Consider the following 20,754-nt stretch of genomic DNA (forward strand, 5'->3'; position numbering starts at 1 on the left):
ATGTCTCCTTTTTAACTCACTGGCCTCTGCTACTAAGTATTTTCATTCTCACGCAGAAGCCCAGTCATCTGTAGCTAGGATCCACATATGAGAGAGAACATGTGGCGCTTGGCTTTCTGGGCCTGGGTTACCTCAGTATAATCCTTTCCAGGTCCATTCATTGAGTATTTTATTTTTTTGAGGTATGGTCTCGCTCTAGCCCAGGCTGGCCTGGATGGAATTCACTATATAGTCTCAGGCTGGCCTCGAACTCATGGTGTTCCTCCTACCTCTGCTTCCCCAGTGCTGGGATTAAAAGCGTATGCCACCACACCCAGCTAGTTTTGAGTATTTTACTCTAAGGAAGATGATGAAGTATTTGAGCAGTTCAAGAGAAAAAGTTCTAGGGCTGGAGAGATGGCTTAGCGGTTAAGGCACATGCCTGTGAAGCCTAAGGACCCCGGTAAGGTCCCAAGTAAGACAGATGCACAAGGTGGCACACGTGTCTGGAGTTCGTTTGCAGTGGCTAGAGGCCCTGGCTCTCTCTCCTCACTCTCTCTCCTGCTCTCTATCTCTAATAAATAAATAAAAATTTTAAAAAATCTTAAAAAAAAAAAAAAGAGAAACAGCTGGAGTGATGGCTTAGCAGTTAAGTGCTAAGCAGTTAAGGACCCCCAGTTTGAGGCTCAGTTCCCCAGGACCCACGTTAGCCAGATGCACAAGGGGGCACACGTGTCTGGAGTTCATTTGCAGTGGCTGGAAGCCCTGGCGCGCCCATTCTCTCTCTCTCTCTCTCTCTGCTTCTTTCGCTCTCTGTCTGTCACTCAAATAAATAAATAAAATAAACAAAAAAATTTTTTAAAAAAGAGAAAATGTTCTAGAAACAATGACCAACAGAGGGACTTGGCTCTGAGGCTGACGTACGTGCAGCTAGAAGGAAGGGAGAAATCCAACTGGCATTGCAGTGCAGCCCAATACGAGGAACTATTTCTTCCAGCAGCTAGAGGTCACTTGGGAGCAGTGGCTGGTACAGTGGAAGAGTTTTAGTGCCATGTGGCCCTGGGCCAGCTGCTTAGCCCCAGCTTCTTCACCCAAGAAAGGGGTAAACTCTCTGCTGAGAAAGTACTGGTTTTTAAAAAATTATTATTATTTTATTGTTTATTTTTATTTATTTATGTGTGTGTGTGTGTGTGTGTATGAGAGAGAGAGAGAATAGGTACATCAAGGCCTCCAGCCACTGCAAACAAACTCCAGATGCATGCATCACCTTGTGCATCTGGCTTATGTGGGTCCTGGAGAATTGAGCCTCGAACTGAGGTCCTTAGGCTTCACAAGCAAGTGCTTAACCACTAAGCCATCTCTCTAGCCCCCCTGTTGTTTTTTTTTAATTTTTTTTTTTTTTTAATTTGAGAGCGACAGACACAGAGAGAAAGACAGAGGGAGAGAGAGAGAATGGGCGCGCCAGGGCTTCCAGCCTCTGCAAACGAACTCCAGACGTGTGCGCCCCCTTGTGCATGTGGCTAACGTGGGACCTGGGGAAGTGAGCCTCGAACCGGGGTCCTTAGGTTTCACAGGCAAGCGCTTAACCGCTAAGCCATCTCTCCAGCCCTGGTTTTTGGTTTTTTGAGGTAGGGTCTCACTCTGGTCCAGGCTGACCTGGAATTAACTATACAGTCTCAGGGTGGCCTCGAACTCTCAGCAATCCTCCTACCTCTGCCTCCCAAGTGCTGAAATTAAAGGCATGCGCCACCCTACCTGGCTGAGAGACAGGGGCCTAGTGGAAGGAAGTTAGGTCATTGGGGACTTGCCCTTGAAGGGGATATTGAGGTTCCACCCTGGCCATGATGCGATGAACAGGCCTCCTCCACGGTGGACTTCAGCTTTCGTGCAGGACACAGCTACAGACCCCAAAACAACAGGGCCAAGTGACCATGGACTGAAATCCCTGAAACTATAAGTCAGAATGATCCTTTCCTCTCTTTTTTTTTTTCTTCATTTTTTTCCAGGTAGGGTCTCACTCTAGCCCAGGCTGACCTGGAATTCACTATGGAGTCTCAGGGTGGCCTCGAACTCATGGTGATCCTTCTACCTCTGTCTCTGCCCCCCCCCCCCCCCCGAGTGCTAGGATTAAAGGTGTGCGCCACTACGCCCAGCTGATCCTTTCCTCTTTTCAAGGTGATTATCTTTGGTATTTTGTCAGTCATAGAAAGCTGCATGTTGCTGAAAGGGGGCATCACAGGACTGCTTCTGGACCAGGTAGATTTAGCAACCTGGGAAATAAAAGGTGATACAGAAAGCTGGCTCTAGTCACATTGCTCCCACAAATGCTGGAATAAGGAGATACCGGGTTTCCTTTCTTCATGGTTTCTCCCAGCCTTTTTATATATAACCGTGAATTTTAAGTCTCCCATTACTTTCTCGGGCACCATCTTAAGTGAAGAGAGTGTTTTGAACACTTGGGGAAGCATTAGGAGTTCTGAGGCCTTTTCTGAGTCTATCATGAAAAGCATTGTGAACTGGGAGTCCCAAGACGGTCACAGCACTCACTGTGAGCTAGGCACCGACGTCATCAATTTAGACAGCTAATGTCATGTGATTCTCACAACAGCCCTGGTGTTACCATTACCTTTGCCAGTAGAGAAGACTTAGGTTCAGACAGGTTAGACATCCTGTCCAAGATTATCCAGATGTCACACAGTGGAAGCAGGAATGCAAACCTTGCCTTGCCTTTCCAGACCGCCTTTAGCTGGGAGTGATGGTTTTTGTTTTGTTTTGGTTTTCTGTCTTTTCTTTCCTTTTCTTTTCCTTTCTTTTGTTTCTTGAGGTAGGGTCTCACTCTAGCCCAGGCTGACCTGAAATCTACTCTGTATCCTCAGGGTAGCCTTGAACTCAATGGGATCCTCCTACCTCTGCCTCCTGAGTGCTGGGATTAAGGGCATGCGCCACCACACCCGGCTAGAGTTACTTATTTATTTGACAGAGAGAGAGGGAGAGAGAGGGGGATGGGTGTGCCAGAGCCTCCAACCACTGCAAACAAATTCCAGACGCGTGTGCGCCCTTGTGCATCTGGTTAACATGGGACCTGGGGAATTGAACTTGGGTCCTTTGGCTTTGCAGGCAAATGCCTTAATTGCTAAGCCATCCCTGATTTTTGTTTTTTTGAGGTAGGGTCTCACTTTATCCTAGGATGACCTGGAACTCACTCTGTAGTCCCAGACTGGACTCTTAACTCAGAGTGATCCTACCACCTCTGCCTCCCGAGTGCAGGGATTAAAAGGCATATGCCACTAAACTCAGCTGATTTGAAAAAAAAAAATCAATCTATTTATTTATCAATCGATCATCTTCGAGATAGGGCTTTACTCTAGCCCATGCTGATCCGAAATTCACTATATAGTCTCAGGGTAGCTTTGAACTCACAGCAATCCTTCTACCTCTGCCTCCCGAGTGCATTAAAGGCATGCACCACCACATCTGGCTAAAGAAAATATTTTTACTTATTTGCAAGAAGAGAGACATAGAAGAGAGAAACAGCTTGGGCATGCTAGGGTCTCCAGATGCTGCAAATAAACCCCAGAAGCACATGCCACTTTGTGCATCTGGCTTACATGGGTAGTGGGGAATTGAACCTCAGGTTGTTAGGTTTCGCAGGCAGGTGCCTTAACCTGAGCCATTCCTCAAGGCCCCCAGCTGACTTTTTATACATCACTGGGGTGACTAAACATGACAAGTGACTATCTGGGGGGACCCCAATATAGGTGCTGGTATTATAACAATGAGGAAGGGCAGGGAGCTGGTGGCTGTGGGCTTTGGTCCTTGTCTTGAGCCTGTACTTTCCACTGACGCACATTTGAACCAGCTCACTCATGCCAGCTCACTTTAAGGTTGTTGAAGGAAGTTGAGAGGAAGCAAGAGAATGCTGCATTAGGTAGCCTCAAAGCTTCGCCTCCATGGCTAGAAATGTCCCCACCCTCTCCTTTCCACTTTACTTCATGTGCTATGGTTTAACTGTCCCCCCAAAGGTCTGTGTGTTCAAGGCTTGATCCCTAGCCTGAAATGCTACTGGGGGGTGGTGGAGCCTTTAAGGATGGCTAGGAGACAATGAGGTCATTGAAAGAATGCACACCCTTTCAAGGGATCCTGAGGTCTTGCCTCTTCCTGTTTTTTACTTGCTTCCAGGCTGCCCTGTGAATAGGTTTCCTCTGCTGTGCACATCTTCCTTGAAACACTGATACCACAGGCCCCTGAGCAACAAAGTCAGTCAGCCATGGACCAAAGCCTCCAAAGCTATGATCTTTCTGTTTTTGTTTTTCGTGACAGGGTTTCACTCTAGCCCAGACTGACCTGGAATTCACTCTATTCTAAGGGCAGCCTTGAACTCACCGTGATCCTCCTACCTCTGCCTCCCAAGTGCTGGGATCAGGGGTGTGTGCCGCCATGCTGGACCAAAGTTATGATCTTTATTTTTTTTTAAAGATTTTTAAAATTTTTATTATTTACTTATTAGAGACGCAGAGAGAGAGAATGGACCTGCCAGCCAGTGCAAACGTCAGCCATTGCAAACGAACTCCAGACGCATGTGCCATCATGTGCATCTGGCTTATGTGGGACCTGGAGAATCCAACTGGGGTCCTTAGGCTTTGCAGGCATGCGCCTTAACTGCTAAGCCATCTCAAACCAATAAACCAGCCCAAAGCTATGATCTTTTAAGTTGTTTCTCTCAGGTATTCCGTCTTCAGTGAGGGAGAGCTGACCAGCATGATAATGGCATGTTACTAAACAGTAAGTGGTTGCCAGAGCTCTTCCCAAAAGACAGTGCCTACAAGGACGGACACTTCCAGCTTAAAACAGAGAATGGGGTCCTGAAGAGATGGCTTAGCAATTAAGCGCTTGCCTGTGAAGGCTAAGGACCCCGGTTCGAGGCTTGATTCCCCAGAACCCACGTAAGCCAGATGCACAAGGGGGCGCACGTGTCTGGAGTTCTTTTGCAGTGGTTGGAGGCCCTGGCGTGCCCATTCTATCTATCTCTGCCTCTTTCTTTGTCTGTCGCTCTCAAATAAATAAATGAAAGTAAACAAAAATTAAAACAAAACAGAGCATGGGCTCCATTGTTCACAACATGGAGCTAAAGTAGATTCACCAAGTATCACCCATGTGATGTGGTCAGATCACCTAAACCTGGAATAAAAAAACGGGTGCTCAGTGGGTGTTAAGAGGGAGTGTGCATGGGCTTGAGTTTCCCACCAAGCAAGGACCTGGACCTGGTTTATGATTTTGTTTTCCCAGAGCCTGGGCCGGATGCTGGCAAGGACTGGATGCAGCAGGCTGACTTGGGCAAACCCCAGGGCCCCAGCGGCTGGCAGCGGGATCTGCTGCCCTCACGTGGTACGTTGGTGCAGTGCGTGAAAGGGAAATGCCAGGCAAACTGAGGAGCCCTTGGGGATGCCAGAAGGCCGAAGGCCAGACAGCGCTGCTCCGGAGTGAGTGCAGCCCCTCCCTGAGAACAGCAGCTCTCAAATATTTTGGTCTGGGGACCCCTCACTATTTTAACAGTTCCTGAGAACCCTCAAAGACCTTCTTTTCTGAGGGCTAATTCTACCCTAACTAGAAATTGGAAGGCTGGAGGGATGGTTTAGTGGTTAAGGCGCTTGCCTGCAAAGCCCAAAGGACCCAGGTTTCATCCCCCAGGACCCACGTAAGCCAGACGCACAAGTGCGTGGCGCATGCATCTGGAGTTTGTTTGCAGTCACTAGAAGCCCTGGTGTGCTCATTCTTTCTATCTGCTTCTCTCTCTCTCTCTTTCAAATAAATAAAAATAAACTATTTTTAAAATAATTTTAAAAAGAAATTGCAAGTCAGAAATTATACAAACAGTTGTGTATCAGTTCCTTTAAAACAGTAAGCATCACATTAACAAAAATAACAGCTTTGCTTTTGCAACACAAAACCCTTTCATGAAAGAGTGGCATTTAGTCATACTTTTGTGATTCTCTTTAATTGAGTAGATGGACTAGTGTTATGGAAGAAGTGGGGTTCTTCAGCATTCAGTCCTTCATGTCTTTGACCACACAGCTTTCAGGAGACTTAGTATGCACTTGTGAGAGGAAAATGAGAAGCTAATGTCAAAGTATTATGAAGGCAGGGATCCAAGTCAGCTTGGACCAAGTAAGACCCTTCCCTGGTGCAATCCCAGTTATCTTTTTGGATGATTTTGGTCTCAGTCAAGTTGCTGGCTGGGTTGTTGGGCTGCTGTTCTGATTTCTGGAGCTGGGCCCTGGCTTTTCCTGTGGAGCAAACCAAGCCTGGCAACTGTGGCCCTGCAGATCAGCACCCCCGCTGCTGGAACCGCTACTGCTGCTGCTGAAGCTGCTGCTGCTGGATCTGCCACTGCTCCTGCCGCCGCCGCTGCTGCTGTAGCTGCCACTGCTGGATCTGCCGCTGCTGCCTCTGAAGCTGCTGTTGTTGGATCTGCTGCTGCTGGGGCTGCTATTGCCGGTGCCAGTGTCGCTGATGTTGCTGCCGGACTCTGCTCCTGCTTGTGTCCCGCTGTTGGCCCAAGTTGGCATGGCCGGTCCCGGGACGCTGCTCTGTTCGCCGGAGCTGGGCTCAGGCGGTGGGGGAGGGGAGGGAGCCGCAGCTGCTCTGGTTCTCTTGCTGCTCCACGTGTTCTTCTACCTTGTGATCTGCTCCTCCATTGTTCACGGCCGCTCTCCCCTCACGTTTCCTGAGTTGTGGAAAGGTCCAGTGTGAGTGAAAGCTCCCCTCACCTGGCTTTTTTCTGCAGCTCGAGCCAAGCCTGGTGGCTTTCTGGTGTGCCTCCACAGCTGTGGACCTGCCGGAGCCGCTGTTCCCGCCTGTGCGGGCTCTGGATGCTCTGGATCTCTTCTACTTCCCTGCTGCCGCTTCAATTTTCTATACACCTCACTTTTTAGTAAAAGTGTGTATCTTGCTGAGTTTTTTTTTGGTCTTTTTACCCCCTAGGCTGCTTTGGTGTGCTATCTACGCCGCCATCTTAACCGGATGTCTTAAATAAATCTCAGATGAAATAAAAATACCGCCAAATTAAAATGTAAACTTTTTGAAAACACTGTGTAAAGAAAAGTCTGTTAAGATTCAAAGGCCTAATGAGGTCCTGGAAGAGACTGAGAAAGGAAAGGTGAAGGGGAGGCTAATCAAAATCTAGGAGGACATAAATAAGTCACATGGAAACCTACTTTTTTGGACAATGAAACACTCAGGAGCCATAGATTGTTACTAGAAAATTTTCAGTGCCAGAGATGGGATACCTTCCAGTGAGTTGTTGGCCAGGGAGGTCCCTGATGCCCCCAAAACATTACAGGACATTGCCGAGGCCCTTGGCTTCCCACCAGGAATAGATGGAAAGACCCTACTGAAGACTCCACATACTTGGGCTACAAGGTCACTGAGAAAACCTGCTGGAGCTGAAAACCTCCTCCATGTAGGCCAGCTAGAAAAAGCCACTCTGCATGCAGTTCAGTAAAGAGAGAAAGAAATCACTAGTGGAGATACCCAACAGTGGACACTGCAAGCCTTATATTTGGCCAGCCAAGCCAAATTAGCTAACGGGTACAATAGTGGCATGACTGTTATGGGGGAAACAAACTGTCCTCTAATTTGACCTACAACAGGGATAGTCATTAGCCCTAGGAGTATAATGTCTGCTGCTGTCTGGCTAAAAGTATATACTATGCTCACCAAACTGCCCAGTAAGCACTTCTCTTAATGTTCATACACATATATTAATGCTACTCTCAGTTTTGATTAGAGAACCTTCTCTTTTCCAGATGGCAGTGACCTTGGGTTGACTCAAAAGGCACCACGTGTTGAGAAGAAGTGACAGGGGAGTGCTCAGCACTGAAACATCTCAATTACACATTCCAAGGCTCAGGGTCCATTGAGAAAGAGGTGGCAGAAAAAATGCAAGAGCCAAAGGAAGGGTAGGACTCCTTACAATGTGCTTCTCCAGACACAGAATGGCCTGGATATCCATGACCTCACAGTGCCTGACAATACCTACACAAGACCATCATAAGAAGAGGAAAAGATGATGACATCAAAATAAAAGACTGATTGAGACAGGGAGGGGATATGATAGAGAATGGAGTTTCAAAGGGGAAAGTGAGGGGAGAGAAGGAATTACCATAGGAAATTGTTTTTACAATTATGGAAGTTATCAATAAAATATCAATAATATATATATTCAAAGGCATAAACCATAAAGGCAAAACACTAATACACTGAGTAACACTCACATTTTAAAAGTGCTTTGGCAGAGTGAAAGCTCTAACAGAGTGTAGAAAGACCAGCCACAGCCCACGAGACACTTCTGAGAAATGCTCTGTTAGCAGTTTGGTCCCTGTGTGGACATACTAGGATGGTGTTAAACACTGATGGCCATGATGTTACTGGGTGAAACAATCCTATGTGACCAACATAGTGTGTACAGCTCACTGTTGCCTGAAATGTGAAGGTGTTATGTAGGACTTCAGTTGGCCAAAGATTAGTATCTTTCCAGAATTGTGTACATAACTAATTAAAAAAAAACTATAGGCCAGAAAAAAAATTTTTCTTTTTTCTTTTCTTTTTTTTTTTTAAATTTTTTTGAGGTAGGGTCTCACTCTAGCCCAGGCTGACCTGGAATTCACTATGGAGTCTCAGGGTGGTCCCGTACTCAGGGTGATCCTCCTATCTCTGCCTCTCAAGTGCTGGGGTTAAAGGCATACACCACCACACCTGGCTTCCATTTTCTTTTTTAAAACTATTTTTATTTATTTATTTGAGAGAGATAGAAAGAGGCAGAGAGAGAGAATGGGTGCAGCAGGGCCTCTAGCCACTGCAAACAAACTCCAGGTGCATGCGTCCATTTGTGCAGCTGGCTTACATGGGTCCTGAAGAATCAAACCTGGGTCCTTTGGCCAGCAGGCAAGTGCCTTAACTGCTAAGCTATCTCTCCAGCCCCTCAAAACCCTTTTCTTGAGCTGTTTCTTTTCAGATATTTGGTCATAGCAACAAGAAAAGCTAACTACTACTACGACTCAAGGATCTTTCTTTCTTTCTTTTTTTTTTTTTTTTTTGGTTTTTCGAGTTAGGGTCTCACTCTGGCTCAGGCTGACCTGGGATTCACTATGTAGTCTCAGGGTGGCCTCGAACTCTCGGCGATCCTCCTACCTCTGCCTCCCGAGTGCTGGGATTACAGGCGTGTGCCACCACGCCCGGCGATCTTTCTTTCTCTCTCCCTCTCTGCGGTGGCCTCTTCCTTTTCAGTCCCTTCACAGGCATGTTTTCCCAGCCTTCATTTGTTCCAAGCCACTACATCTTGGGGACCCTTGTAGTTCCCTCCTCTGCTGCCAGCATGCTCCCATAGGGAACCCTCCACTTCTGCTTTTACTTGTACCTTCTGGCCAGGTCTTTCCCAAACACCTCTTCAAACTGTTAAAATCAAAACACTTGGGCTGGAGAGATGGATTAGCAGTTAAGGCACATGCCTGCAAAGCCAAATGACCCAGATTTGATTCTCCAGGTCCCACGTAAGCCAAATGTACATGGTGGTGCATGTGTCTGGAGTTTTTTTGCACTGGTTGTAGTCCCTGGCCCATCCATTCTCTCCCCCCTCCCTCCCTCTCTCTCTCTTTCTCCATATATATATGTGTGTGTGTGTGTGTGTGTGTGTGTGTGTGTGTGTGTATGTGTGTGTGTGTAAAATCACTCTCTCTGTCTCTAATAAATAAAGTAATCTTTTAAAAAATCAAAACACTTATCCAACCTCCAGAGCTACCCTTTGGAAGATAGCCTTTCTACAGTTGCTTAATTTATTGGGCTTTTCACGTTTCTCCCCTATTCTCTGGGCACTTTGGGCACAGGGACCATTTTTTTTTGGTGGGGGGGTAGGGTCTTGCTCTAACCCAGGTTGACCTGGAATTCACTATGTAGTCTCAGGGTGGCCTTGAACTCAAAGTGATCCTCCTACCTCTGCCTGCTGAGTGCTGGGATTAAAGGCGTGCGCCACCATGCCAAGCTTTTTTTTTTTCTTTTTTTTCATTCTTAAATGCTTTAGCTGCTCCCTGCTTTTGGCTTTAGACTCGGTAGTATCACATTTTCAACCGTGGCTAACTCGATAGGTGGCGTCTCCTTTAGGTTTTCATTTGCAGTAAAGCATCTTCTCATGTGTTCTTACTGCATAGGTTTCGTTGTCTATTATCCATGTGTTCGTATCCTAGTTCATTTTCCATTGGATTATTACTGACATTTACATCTCTTACAGTTCTAGAAAGGTGCTACTCTTGGTCACTCCTAGACTCTGCCCCACAGGTACCATCAGCTGGATTCCAGCTGCCAGTGTGGCCGGGTCTTTAAAGACTGCCACTCACACCACAACCTGCGACCTTTTCCATTCTCTCTCCTTGGTGTCCCCAGCCTTCCCAGTACTTCCACCAGTAGCCCAGAGGGAGGAAAACTTACTGTCACACACACAGACACATGGCTCATCCCTCTCACAATACCGGACAGTCCACAGCACTTGCATCATTTCTAGAACAAGGACACAGAACTACCGGTGCTAACCGCGGGCACCTGTCTGCGTTTTCTTGGCAGCCCCAGCAGGACAGTGACCCCCATCTGCAGCAGCTGTGGGTTTAAGTCCCCAGTCAGAGGCACCTCTGATACTGTGACCTGTGAATGAGGCAGAGGACAGGGCAAAGCTGGCCTGTCCCTCACCACAGGCCCAGGGTGACATCAGAGCAGGAACGAGGAACAGCTTTCTCAACACAGGAACTCACATGGCCCCTGCCCATCCTGACTCCTGCAGAGGACCACCCAGCACTTAAGCAACTGCCTTGCACTGTTTCTGCCAGGGCACGTGACCTAGGCCAAGGCATCCTTCTGTCCCAGTGCCACCCGAGATCAGAGCTCCAACTCCTAGCTCTGCCAACATCTCTGCCTAGGGAAATTCCTAGTCAAAAACAAAACAAAACAAAAAAAAAACAACTGAGTACAGGGCTGGAAAGATGGCTTAGAGGTTAAGGCGCTTGCCTGCAAAGCCAAAGGACCTTGGTTTGATGCCCCACGACCCACGTTAGCCAGATGCACAAGGTGGCACATTGCATCTGGAGTTCGTTTGCAGTGGCTAGAAGCCCTGGCGTGCCCATTCTCTCTCTCTCTCTCTCTGTGCCTCTTTCCCTCTCTTAAATAAATAGATAAAAATAGAAATATAAAAAAAAAGCCTGAGTACAAAGTGGAGAGTCAGTTAAGCACCCCCCCCCCCAATCCTGAGTGAACAGTATGCATCATCTCAGGACAGCCCCAAGATGCAGGGAGAAAAACCAGCACTACTGACATTTCAACAGGAGCATCTATTTATTGGTAATGACACGAAGCCGCTTCCCAGCCGTCACTGCCGTAACAGGAGCAGGACTTGGTTTCTATAGGTAATAAAGTAACAGTGACATCACAAATGAACTACTGGGGACATTTCCTGACAGGAAACCCACTTTTCTCCTCCAGCCAGTGTGACAGTGCTTAGTGCCCTATCGGAGCATGCCTCCTGGTCCCCACAGTTTAAGACACTTCCTCTTGGCTCAGTCCTGGAGGGCTGCAGCCCTGGGCAGGATGGGCATCCTCTGAGCAACACTCCACACACGTCCCTGCAAAAACACCTGCTGCACGTCCCGCGGGTGACGCGGGTTCTTGTGGGAAAGCCGCAGTCCGGTGACAAAACAGCTCACACCAAAAAGCAGCTCTGGCTTGCTTCCATGAAGTAAACACACTTCATTCTTTTTTTTTTTTCTTAAGGAAAGAAAGTCTTCCAAATATATGGCACTAGAGTCTGAAACTCTACACCTGCATCCAGCGAGGATCCAGGCTCTGTTTGCACGTCAGATGTAGAGCTGGTGGGAGGCCAAGGTGTCCATGAAAGGGCGCACCAGGTTGTCGGTGGAGAAGTAAAAGATGAGCCCAAAGGTGATGGAGATGGGGAGGGCAGGCAGCGCCTTCTTGAAGACAGCAAGCAGCAGGAGAGTCAGACACAGGCCCTGCAGGATGTTAAGGAAGGGGAGCGGGTGACTCCACCTCAGTGGGGCCACTTAATCTCTGGCCTCAGCTGCTCAAGGACTAGCCAGTGCTGGACACGCCGCTGTCTTTCCTGGGCTGGGTAAGAGCACCCTGAGGTGGCGAGGGGAGGTTCTCACTCACACACACCCATGTCGGGAGACCCTGTTTACTGGTTAAGGAGTGGACAGAGCTGGCCTCCAGACCTCTGCGAGACCCTGCTGCTTCCCCACCTGGGCCCCCCCCAGAACAGGATCAGGGCCCAGTCTGACCGTGTGGCCGGGGAGGAGCCTAAGGTCTGTTCTCCTGTCCCTGACACACAACTGCGGGCAGAAACGAGCTCTTCCCAACACGGGAACATTAGCTTCAGCCGCATATCCTGTCCTGGATATCCACGGTTTCCATGCAGGGCCAGGAAGGGGTGTATCCCTCTCTGATCTAAAAGGAGTCACTCCCCAAGATGGCATTGTAGGATATGACCCAAGCATGTGGACCAACCTCTGGGCCTTCAGACTGCACTGCGGTGGTTCAGAGAGCTGGGGCCCTGTGCCTAGCTATCTCCTCTCCCATAAGACTCAGGCAATCCACAGCCCCAGGTGCTGAGAGACCAAGCCACAAGGCTTTCAGACAGGCCCTAACGCTGATGCACACGTAAGGTCACAGCCCCTTATCCCCTCCCCTGTGCTGTCCCCCAGGGTGCAGTGTGCCTTAGTGATCACTCTTGGGGCCTCTGGTGTTCCTCCCTACTCACTGCCTTTGCCCCTCAGAGAAGGGACAGCAGGCAGAAATGCCCCCCAGGGAGTCCTCTCACACTCTGGCTCACTCACGATCAGGATGGCCACGAAGCAGGCCAGCGTGGTGTTCCAGTCTCCACTTCCCGTGGCCGCCGCCTTGCCCACCAGGACACTGTAGAAGATGAAGTCTCCCAGGCCCAGCTTCACGCCCCCTGTGTGGGGAAGAGAACGTGGTCCCATTTGACCCAACTAACCGGGAAGTCCCTACAGGAAGCAGGCAGAGACAGGAAGCAAAGGACGAGGACACCGGCCAAGGGACCCAGCACAAGAGGGCGAAGGGCCAGATCAAAGTGTCCCCCCGCAGCAGTCCAGTAGACCAGGGATAAAGAGAGAGGCTGCTTTAGAAAAGGTGGGAAAGACTAAGCCACTTCAGCCCGGGCAGGGAAAGGTGACTTGGGTGGACTGGCTAGGACCGATGTGTGAGTCTCACTGAAGGCACAGGGATGAATAAAAGTAACAAAGAGCTGGATGTGGTGGCGCACGCCTTTAATCCCAGCACTGGGGAGGCAGAGGTAGGAGGATGTCCATGAGTTCTAGGCCACCCTGAGACTACAAAGTGAATTCCAGGTCAGCTTGGGCCAGAGTGAGACCCTATCTTGAGGAAAAAAAAGGAAAAAGAAAAAAAGCAGCCAAAAAAAGCTTACTGCTGGGTTGTGGTGCAATGTAGCGTGGAGTCTGGTTACAGGCATTTCCCAGTAAATTTAATGTCACTCTCGTCAAGAACAGGAATGATATGGTGAGAGAGGAGGTCTGGAGACCCCTTTCCCTTAGACAGAAGGAAGTGCAATTGGTGGTGATTAGCAGAGTCACTGCTGAGGAGTCAGTCAGGGCTCAAAACCCTTCAAGCCCAGGTTCTCCATCAACCAGCCCCGGGGTCGTTCTGCCCCTTGCACCCCGTCAAGCGGCTGGGTGACCAACGTGAATGGAGGAGGTGGGTACCAGGGATGTGGTCTGTTTGCCTCCTCCCCGCCTCCCTCCCAGGCTCCCGGCCAGAGGTGTCCTTCCCCCTCCAACAGCAGGTGGCCTCACTGGGCCCACAGTTCTCTTCCCTGTCCCCTAACACTGTGTCCTTTCTGATTTCAGCATCTTGCTCTGGTGGGCTCCGTGGAGGTGGCTAACACGCCACAATCTTGGCACGGTACCTTGTCTCTCCTGGTGTTAGCCCCTCCTCACCCTCCTACTTCCTCTGCCCTGCACCCTTCCTAGCTGTGTCTGGGGCCCATGGTTTTGGCAATAGGGATGTGCGGACCGCTCCAACTCTGGGCTTCCAACCCCGACCCCCTGTCCCACTACTGCTATGTCCATCTAGATGTCCTACAGAGCCCGTGGGCGTACAACTTCTAGGTGGTGCTGTTGGGGTCTCCCGTGCCTACCGGGGCTCCCCTCAGCCTACTGCTGACACCCGTGGCTTCTCGCTCTTGCCTGGCCTGTATCAGCAGCTCCCCTGCATCTCGGTTAGGCATGCAACTCTGACGCTGGGGGCGGGGGGGGAGGGGGTGTCTTCCCTGTCCCAAGCCCCCAACAGTTTCTCACCTGTAGGGCAAAGACTGACTCCTGAGTACAGCACACCCCAGAATTGAGCTGGCCCTTCCCACGGCTCTTTGCCATACTTCACACCCCCCCCCGCCAGCTCTGCCACACAAACACGGAGCTCTTATCTAAGCCTCAACGAGTGCTGTCAAAACAACTGGACTGGAACTGTGTGCTTGGCTGGCTTCTGGAACGTTCTGAGTGTTTTCCGTTAACCGTGGATGACACTGGGGCTTGTGCTGAGCTGACTCAGGACGGGGCTGGTCACCGCAAGACAAACTATGTGGTCAGAGGGCTGCAGCTTGGGGTCTGACCTCTGGAAGGAGTGGGCGCTGGGAATGTTCGGTTCTGTTGCCAAAGTCTCGATCAGTTGTACCAACCAACAAAGTGTCAATCAAAATACAGGGTACTGAGACCCAGTGCTGAGAGAAGGGCATGCCCCCTTGCACAAGGACAGCCCGTTCGCACGACGTCTGGAGGCCATCCCAGGCCTCGCCCTGTGTGTCTGGCTGCGCCTGACTTGTATCCATTACAGTACAATGGCAGTGTACTCCTAACCCTGAGGTCCTGGGAATGCTCAAATGGGCACCAAGTCAGAAATGCAAGCGGCCTGTAGACCCAACAATGCGTGGTTGGAGTCTAAAGGGAGGCTAGACTTGAATACCGCATCCTTTACCCTGTGCGGTCTGCCCTGACTCCTGGGGGGTGGGTTGTTGCCAGCCCAAGCTGTGGCACATTAGCTGGTGTTGGAAAGAATGCTGTTCCTTACAATTTCCCACTGTGCCTCTCCTGGTCACTGGAGTGCTTTCCACATGACCTCCTGCCCCAGCTGCTCACTAAGACAAGAGGTTTGTAATACTGTGGTGGCTCAAAGCCCCGGCACACAGCAAGTGGAAGGACCCAATGGCTGCTTTAATCCTTTAGGAAAAGAATGTTGTCTCAGAACATCACTCGGTCTGTCTTCCAGACTCTTTCCCATCCATGCATCCTATGCCCCTGCTACACTAGCCTCTGCCTGGGGAAGCCACCACACTGCCCAACGTCGAGGTTTATTATGTCCCTCATCTTAGCCTCAGGTCCCACCCCTGGCCCCCTCCCCCACAGAACATTAAGATCATGTCCATCAAGTCCTTCAAGGGCATGTTTCCAGGACATCTCCACAGACCCCAACTGCACCTTCCCAATCCCCTCCCCTGCTAGCTCAAAACCTCCCAGGGTTCCAACTGCCGAGACCCAGACCAGAATCCCTCTGGAGCCATGCCTGCCTCCTGCCTGCCCTGAACTTCTGCTTTGATGATAGACTTTACTTCCTCTGACCCACACAGATGCCAGTTACCCCAGAGCTCTGCTCTGAGGGGAACACCTTCTGTGTCAAGACTGATTCAGCCCTCAGCTCAGCTCAGAAGTCACCTCCACAGGTGACAGTCTCTGACCAGGTCAGTAGCCCCATCCTTGCTCTTCTGGTACCCCAAAGTCTTTTCTGTCCTCAAGATTTTACGTGTGCGGATAGCATATGTACCATGTAGTCCCAGATCCCACCATGGCCTGGCCTCACCCAGTACAGGACTACATCAGCCTACATTGAACAAGCAAGCACTCAGTGTGCCTGACTGTCAAAAGTCCCAGGGCCTGGATGAGTCTCTAGAGGCCTCTGCAGGTATCCCCTGGGCATCTGATGTGGAAAATGCTCTTCCCCTCACATCACCACGCAGCCCTCCGGGACCCCCACTCCCCACTGCCCTGTGCATCAGACCATCTGAACTTGGGCACCTTACTTTCCTCCTCTTCCTCCAGTTCCTCCCCTGGGTAACCAGGCAGGGGGGGGCTCAAAGGCTTCAGGATATGAGGGCTCCCCGAAACTGTCGTAGGAGTCTTCTTCTGAGGATCCAGGAGAAGGGACCGTCGTCATCATGTCACCGCCAGGAGCAAGGAGAGACAAAGGTTGGTTAGATGGTCCCCGGGCCTCTGGCGTGAAGCTCCCTCCCCATCTCAAGGCTCCCGACCTCCACCTGCCAAGTGCACCCGGACAGACGAGGCACAGGGCTGCGGAGATGGCTCTGGGGGAAAGCACTTGTTACACAGCAAGAGGACTTCCACGTGGATCCCCAGCAGCCACGTGAATGTGCTGGGCACCATAGCACGTGCCGTAGTCCAAGGGCCGGGGAGGTGGAGGCAGGAGGACCGCCAGGGCTTAGTGGCTCATCAATCTAGCCAAACCAGCGAACTCTACGTGCAGTGAGAAAGCCTGTCTCAGACAAGTGAAGAGTGACAGAGTAGAACACCTAATGTCATTATCTGACTCCATATTCATGTGCACAAGCACGCACAGGTCTGCCCACACACATAAACATTCATATACACCACACACACACACACACACACACACACACACACACACACACAGTGAGGCAAGAAGCTGGGGCACAAGATGGAGAGTCTCCAACCCTCATTCTCCAAGACAAGTATGTCAGAGAGCTGACTCTCAGATGACACATCTTTTCTGCCCTCCAGAGAGGCTAGGCTAAGCATGGTAAAGGCAAGGTGCACCCCCAGCGACAAGGCCACGAACCCTGTACTTACCCATCTCTGGGTCATAAGGGAGCTGCAGTGCCCCCTGAGAGGAAGGGTCCAGCTTTGCCATGCCCACTGTCCACACCATGGCAGCTGCAGAGGGAGGAAAGGGTCATACCTCAGGTGGTGTTCATGGGAGCTGCCCCCGGCTTGGGGGAAGGGAGCCAGTCTTTGTTCCCAGAAAGTCTACTCCCTCCTCTGGCTATCTGACCATGTTCAGTTGTTAAAGGTCCAGGGGCAGGGGTCCATGCTCACTGGCCAGGTGAGGACAGACAGTATCAGTTCCTGTTTGCCTTTTTTTAAAAATTTTTTTTGTTTATTTATTTATTTGAGAGTGACAAACAGAGAGAGAAAGAAGCAGATAGAGAGAGAGAATGGGCACGCCAGGGCCTCCAGCCACCGCAAATGAACTCCAGATGTATGCACCCCCTTGTGCATCTGTCTAACGTGGGTCCTGGGAAATTGAGCCTCGAACCGGGGTCCTAGGTCTCACAGGCAAGCACTTAACCACTAAGCCATTTCTCCAGCCCACCTGTCTGCCTTTTTTGTTTGTTTGTTTTGTTTTGTTTTTTCGAGGTAGGGTCTCACCCTAGCCCAGGCTGACCTGGAATTCACTATGGAGTCTCAGGGTGGCCTTGAACTCACGGCGATCCTCCTACCTCTGCCTCCTGAGTGCTGGGATTAAAGGTGTGAGCCACCACGCCTGGCCTGTCTGCCTTTTTTGATCCAGGTTCAACTCCGCAGAATGCATGTAAGCCAGACACGCAAGATGACGCATGTGCACAAGGTGGCGCACGCATCTAGAGTTTGACTGCAGTGGCTAGAGGCCCTGGTACACCAATTCTCTCTCTCATAAAAAATTTTTAAGAAGAGGGCTGGAGAGATGGCTCAGTGGTTAAGGTTCTTGCCTGCTAAGCCAAAGAACCCAGGTTTGATTCCCTAGAACCCACATAAAGCCAGATGTACAAGGTGGTGCATGTGTCTGGAGTTCGTTTGTAGTGGTTGAAGGCTCTGGCTTGCCCATTTTCTCTATCTGTATCTTTCTCTCTCTCTCAAATAAGTAAAAATAAAAAAGTACAACCATTTTGTGTGTGTTTTTTGGGGTATGTGGACCCTGGTGTGCATCTGGAGGTCAGAGGCCAACCTCAAGGTATATATTCTACCTTTCACCTTGTTTGTAGTTGTGAATACAAGACTAGGTGGTCCATGAGCTTCAGATTTTCCTGACTCTGTCTCCAATGTAATCCATTGCTGTAAGTATACTGGGATTACAGCTGCATAGGTTCCACCATGTCCAGGTTTTCTATGACTTCGGGGGATCTGAACTCTAGTCATAAAGGCTTGCACAGCAAGTGCCTGTAACCACCGAGTCCTTCTTGGTCCATAAAATAAGCTTCAGTGTGACGCTCACTAGTGCTGCCTATTTACTGTGAGACTGATCCCAGCCCTTTTCTTTTTTTTTTTTTTAATTTTTTGTTTATTTTTATTCATTTATTTTGACAGTGACAGATAGAGAGAGAGAGAGAAAGAAGCAGAGAGAGAGAATGGGCGCACCAGGGCCTCCAGACACTGCAAATGAACTCCAGACGCGTGCGCCCCCTTGTGCACCTGGCTAACATGGGTCCTGGGGAATCGAGCCTTGAACCGGGGTCCTTAGGCTTCACAGGCAAGTGCTTAACCGCTAAGCCACCTCTCCAGCCTTGATCTCAGTCCTTTTCATCTTGCAAAACTGAAAACCCATACCTACTGAACTTCCCCTTACCCCCTCCTTCAGCCCAATAGTCACCATCCATTCTATCATGCCTCCTGCCTTGGCTACTGTAATTATACGGCACTTGTCCCTTTGCCACTGCTTATGTCACTTAGCATAATGTCCTCAAAGATGATCCATGCTGCAAACTAAGTCTGAATTTTCTTCTTTGAAGGCAAAATAATAGGCCATTGTGTGGACATACCACATTTTACTCATTCATTCGTCCACTGGGCTGCTTCTAGCTCTGGATCACCGTGACTAATGCTGTCTTGAGCAGTGTGAAAATGGGAGTTCCAACCCTGGGTATGTGTGCTCACTGAGGATCACGTGGCACCCACTGTAACTTTCTCCAGCTTGGACTCACTCCAGAGTTCCCAACTCCGCGTCTCTTACTCTCCACTGGGAATCTACGCTCCACACCCTCAAGGCTCATGCTTGACTCCCAACCTGTCCTGACCCCCACCTGCCCCACCAATTTTCCTTTCTCTGCAAAGGGCAGTCCACCTTTCTTGCTCAGATACAAAGCACAGCCATTCTCCTTGACTGTCACGATCACCGCTGTCTGCCTATGAACAACCCTGGCCACTTCCGCTTGCCAAATGCCCCAGAGTTCACCTCACCTAATGGTTCCTACTGCCGTCCCCATACAAGTCCCTCCTCCTCTTCCTGGGTTGTTTCTCAGCCTTCACACTGGCTTGGGACTCTGGCTTCTGCTCTTGCCCTCATACGATTTGTTCTCCACTCAACAAGCTGGGTGGCTGTGTTAATGTGTCACGAGGTCAGCCTCAAGCTTTCCACTGGTTCACCTCTCCCTTAAGAATGAAAGCCAGTAGCCAGGCGTGGTGGCGCACACCTTTAATCCCAGCACTCGGGAGGCAGAGGTAGGAGGATCACCGTGAGTTCAAGGCCACCCTGAGACTACATAGTGAATTCCAGGTCAGCTGAGCCACAGTGAGACCTTACCTCGGAAAAAAAAAAAAAAAAAAAGAATGAAAGCCAAAGTGTCGCCATGGCCTGCGGGGCTCACACTGTCAGGACCTTCTCCCCTCCATCCTTCTAGAAGCACTGCTTGAGCACACCTGGCCCGGGCCTACCTCACAGCCTTTGCACTTGTGGGGTGCTAACCCCAGCTTTCTACCTCGTGCCCTCCGCTATTACACAGGGCTCCCTGAACACCTTTTACAAAACTGTCTCCCCCTCCCCCCCCGACCCTGAAGTCTCGTGTCTCTCCCCTCCTCCAATCTTCAACAGCACACTCACCACCTCCCAGCTCACGTGTGCCTAGGTCTTTAGTTTACCTCCCCTCCTTGCCTACAAGGAAAGCTCAAGCCTGGCACACTCAAGTTGCCCAGCACCCAGACTTGTGCTCTGCCCATCCTCAGAACATGCCCGGAATGTGCTTTCGCACTATCCTAGAAGTTCTTCACTGCCAGCTTGACTGTTGAATGGTACCTAGCTTGCAGTCACTCCATTAACAGTCCCCGGGGCATCCTGAGGCAGCCAGAATCACAGGCGCCACACTTAACCAGGCCCACCATCAATGGAGGGGAGCCATCACCACCACAGGGTGTAAGTTCCGTGAGCCCCAGCCCATGCAGTCTTGCTTCCCGCTGGACGATGACAAGTGCAAGGCCTACCGCCAAGTAGAGACTTGATGCAAAGTCGGAACATCTGTTAAAATGCATACATAGATGCACATCCCTCTGCATGACCCCCCCAGGCTGGGGGTGATACTTGTGCCTTCCCTTCAGAGATGTCAGCTTCCATCAGCCAGGCTCCTGTCTGTGAGGGAGAAACGCCCTCTGCCACCAGGAAGTCCCCCTTCAAGTCCCTCCTCAGGGGCCTAAGCAGTGGCTGAAGGGATCCCAAGCAGAAGGCAGTAGATGATGGAAGGGACTGTGCTCACAGGGTTTCCCATGCTCCTCAGACACCCTCTTCTAGTCTGACTTCCCAAGCTTCCTTTGGGCAAAAAACTGCCTACTGTAGTTTCTGGAGGTTGGACCCTCCACCAGAGGGAGACCCTCTTAGGATCACCACGGCAAGCTTATCACTTTTGGTCAGGAA

At 50.3% G+C, this 20,754-nt stretch overlaps 1 protein-coding gene across 1 annotated transcript in view; it reads right to left on the reverse strand.

Moving 5' to 3' along the window:
• Window positions 1-11,333: 11,333 nt before the first annotated feature.
• Psen2 (presenilin 2) overlaps window positions 11,334-20,754 on the reverse strand; it is a 30,063-nt gene continuing 20,642 nt past the window's right edge. Inside the window, 5 exon segments of the mRNA XM_045141999.1 lie at window positions 11,334-12,026; window positions 12,870-12,988; window positions 16,142-16,190; window positions 16,192-16,244; window positions 16,947-17,030. Of these exon segments, the coding sequence (XP_044997934.1) occupies window positions 11,871-12,026; window positions 12,870-12,988; window positions 16,142-16,190; window positions 16,192-16,244; window positions 16,947-17,030 (461 nt within the window). The 3' untranslated portion in view covers window positions 11,334-11,870.

This window comes from Jaculus jaculus, chromosome 1 (genome assembly GCF_020740685.1).
Source record: "Jaculus jaculus isolate mJacJac1 chromosome 1, mJacJac1.mat.Y.cur, whole genome shotgun sequence".
Taxonomy (NCBI): Eukaryota; Metazoa; Chordata; class Mammalia; order Rodentia; family Dipodidae; genus Jaculus; species Jaculus jaculus.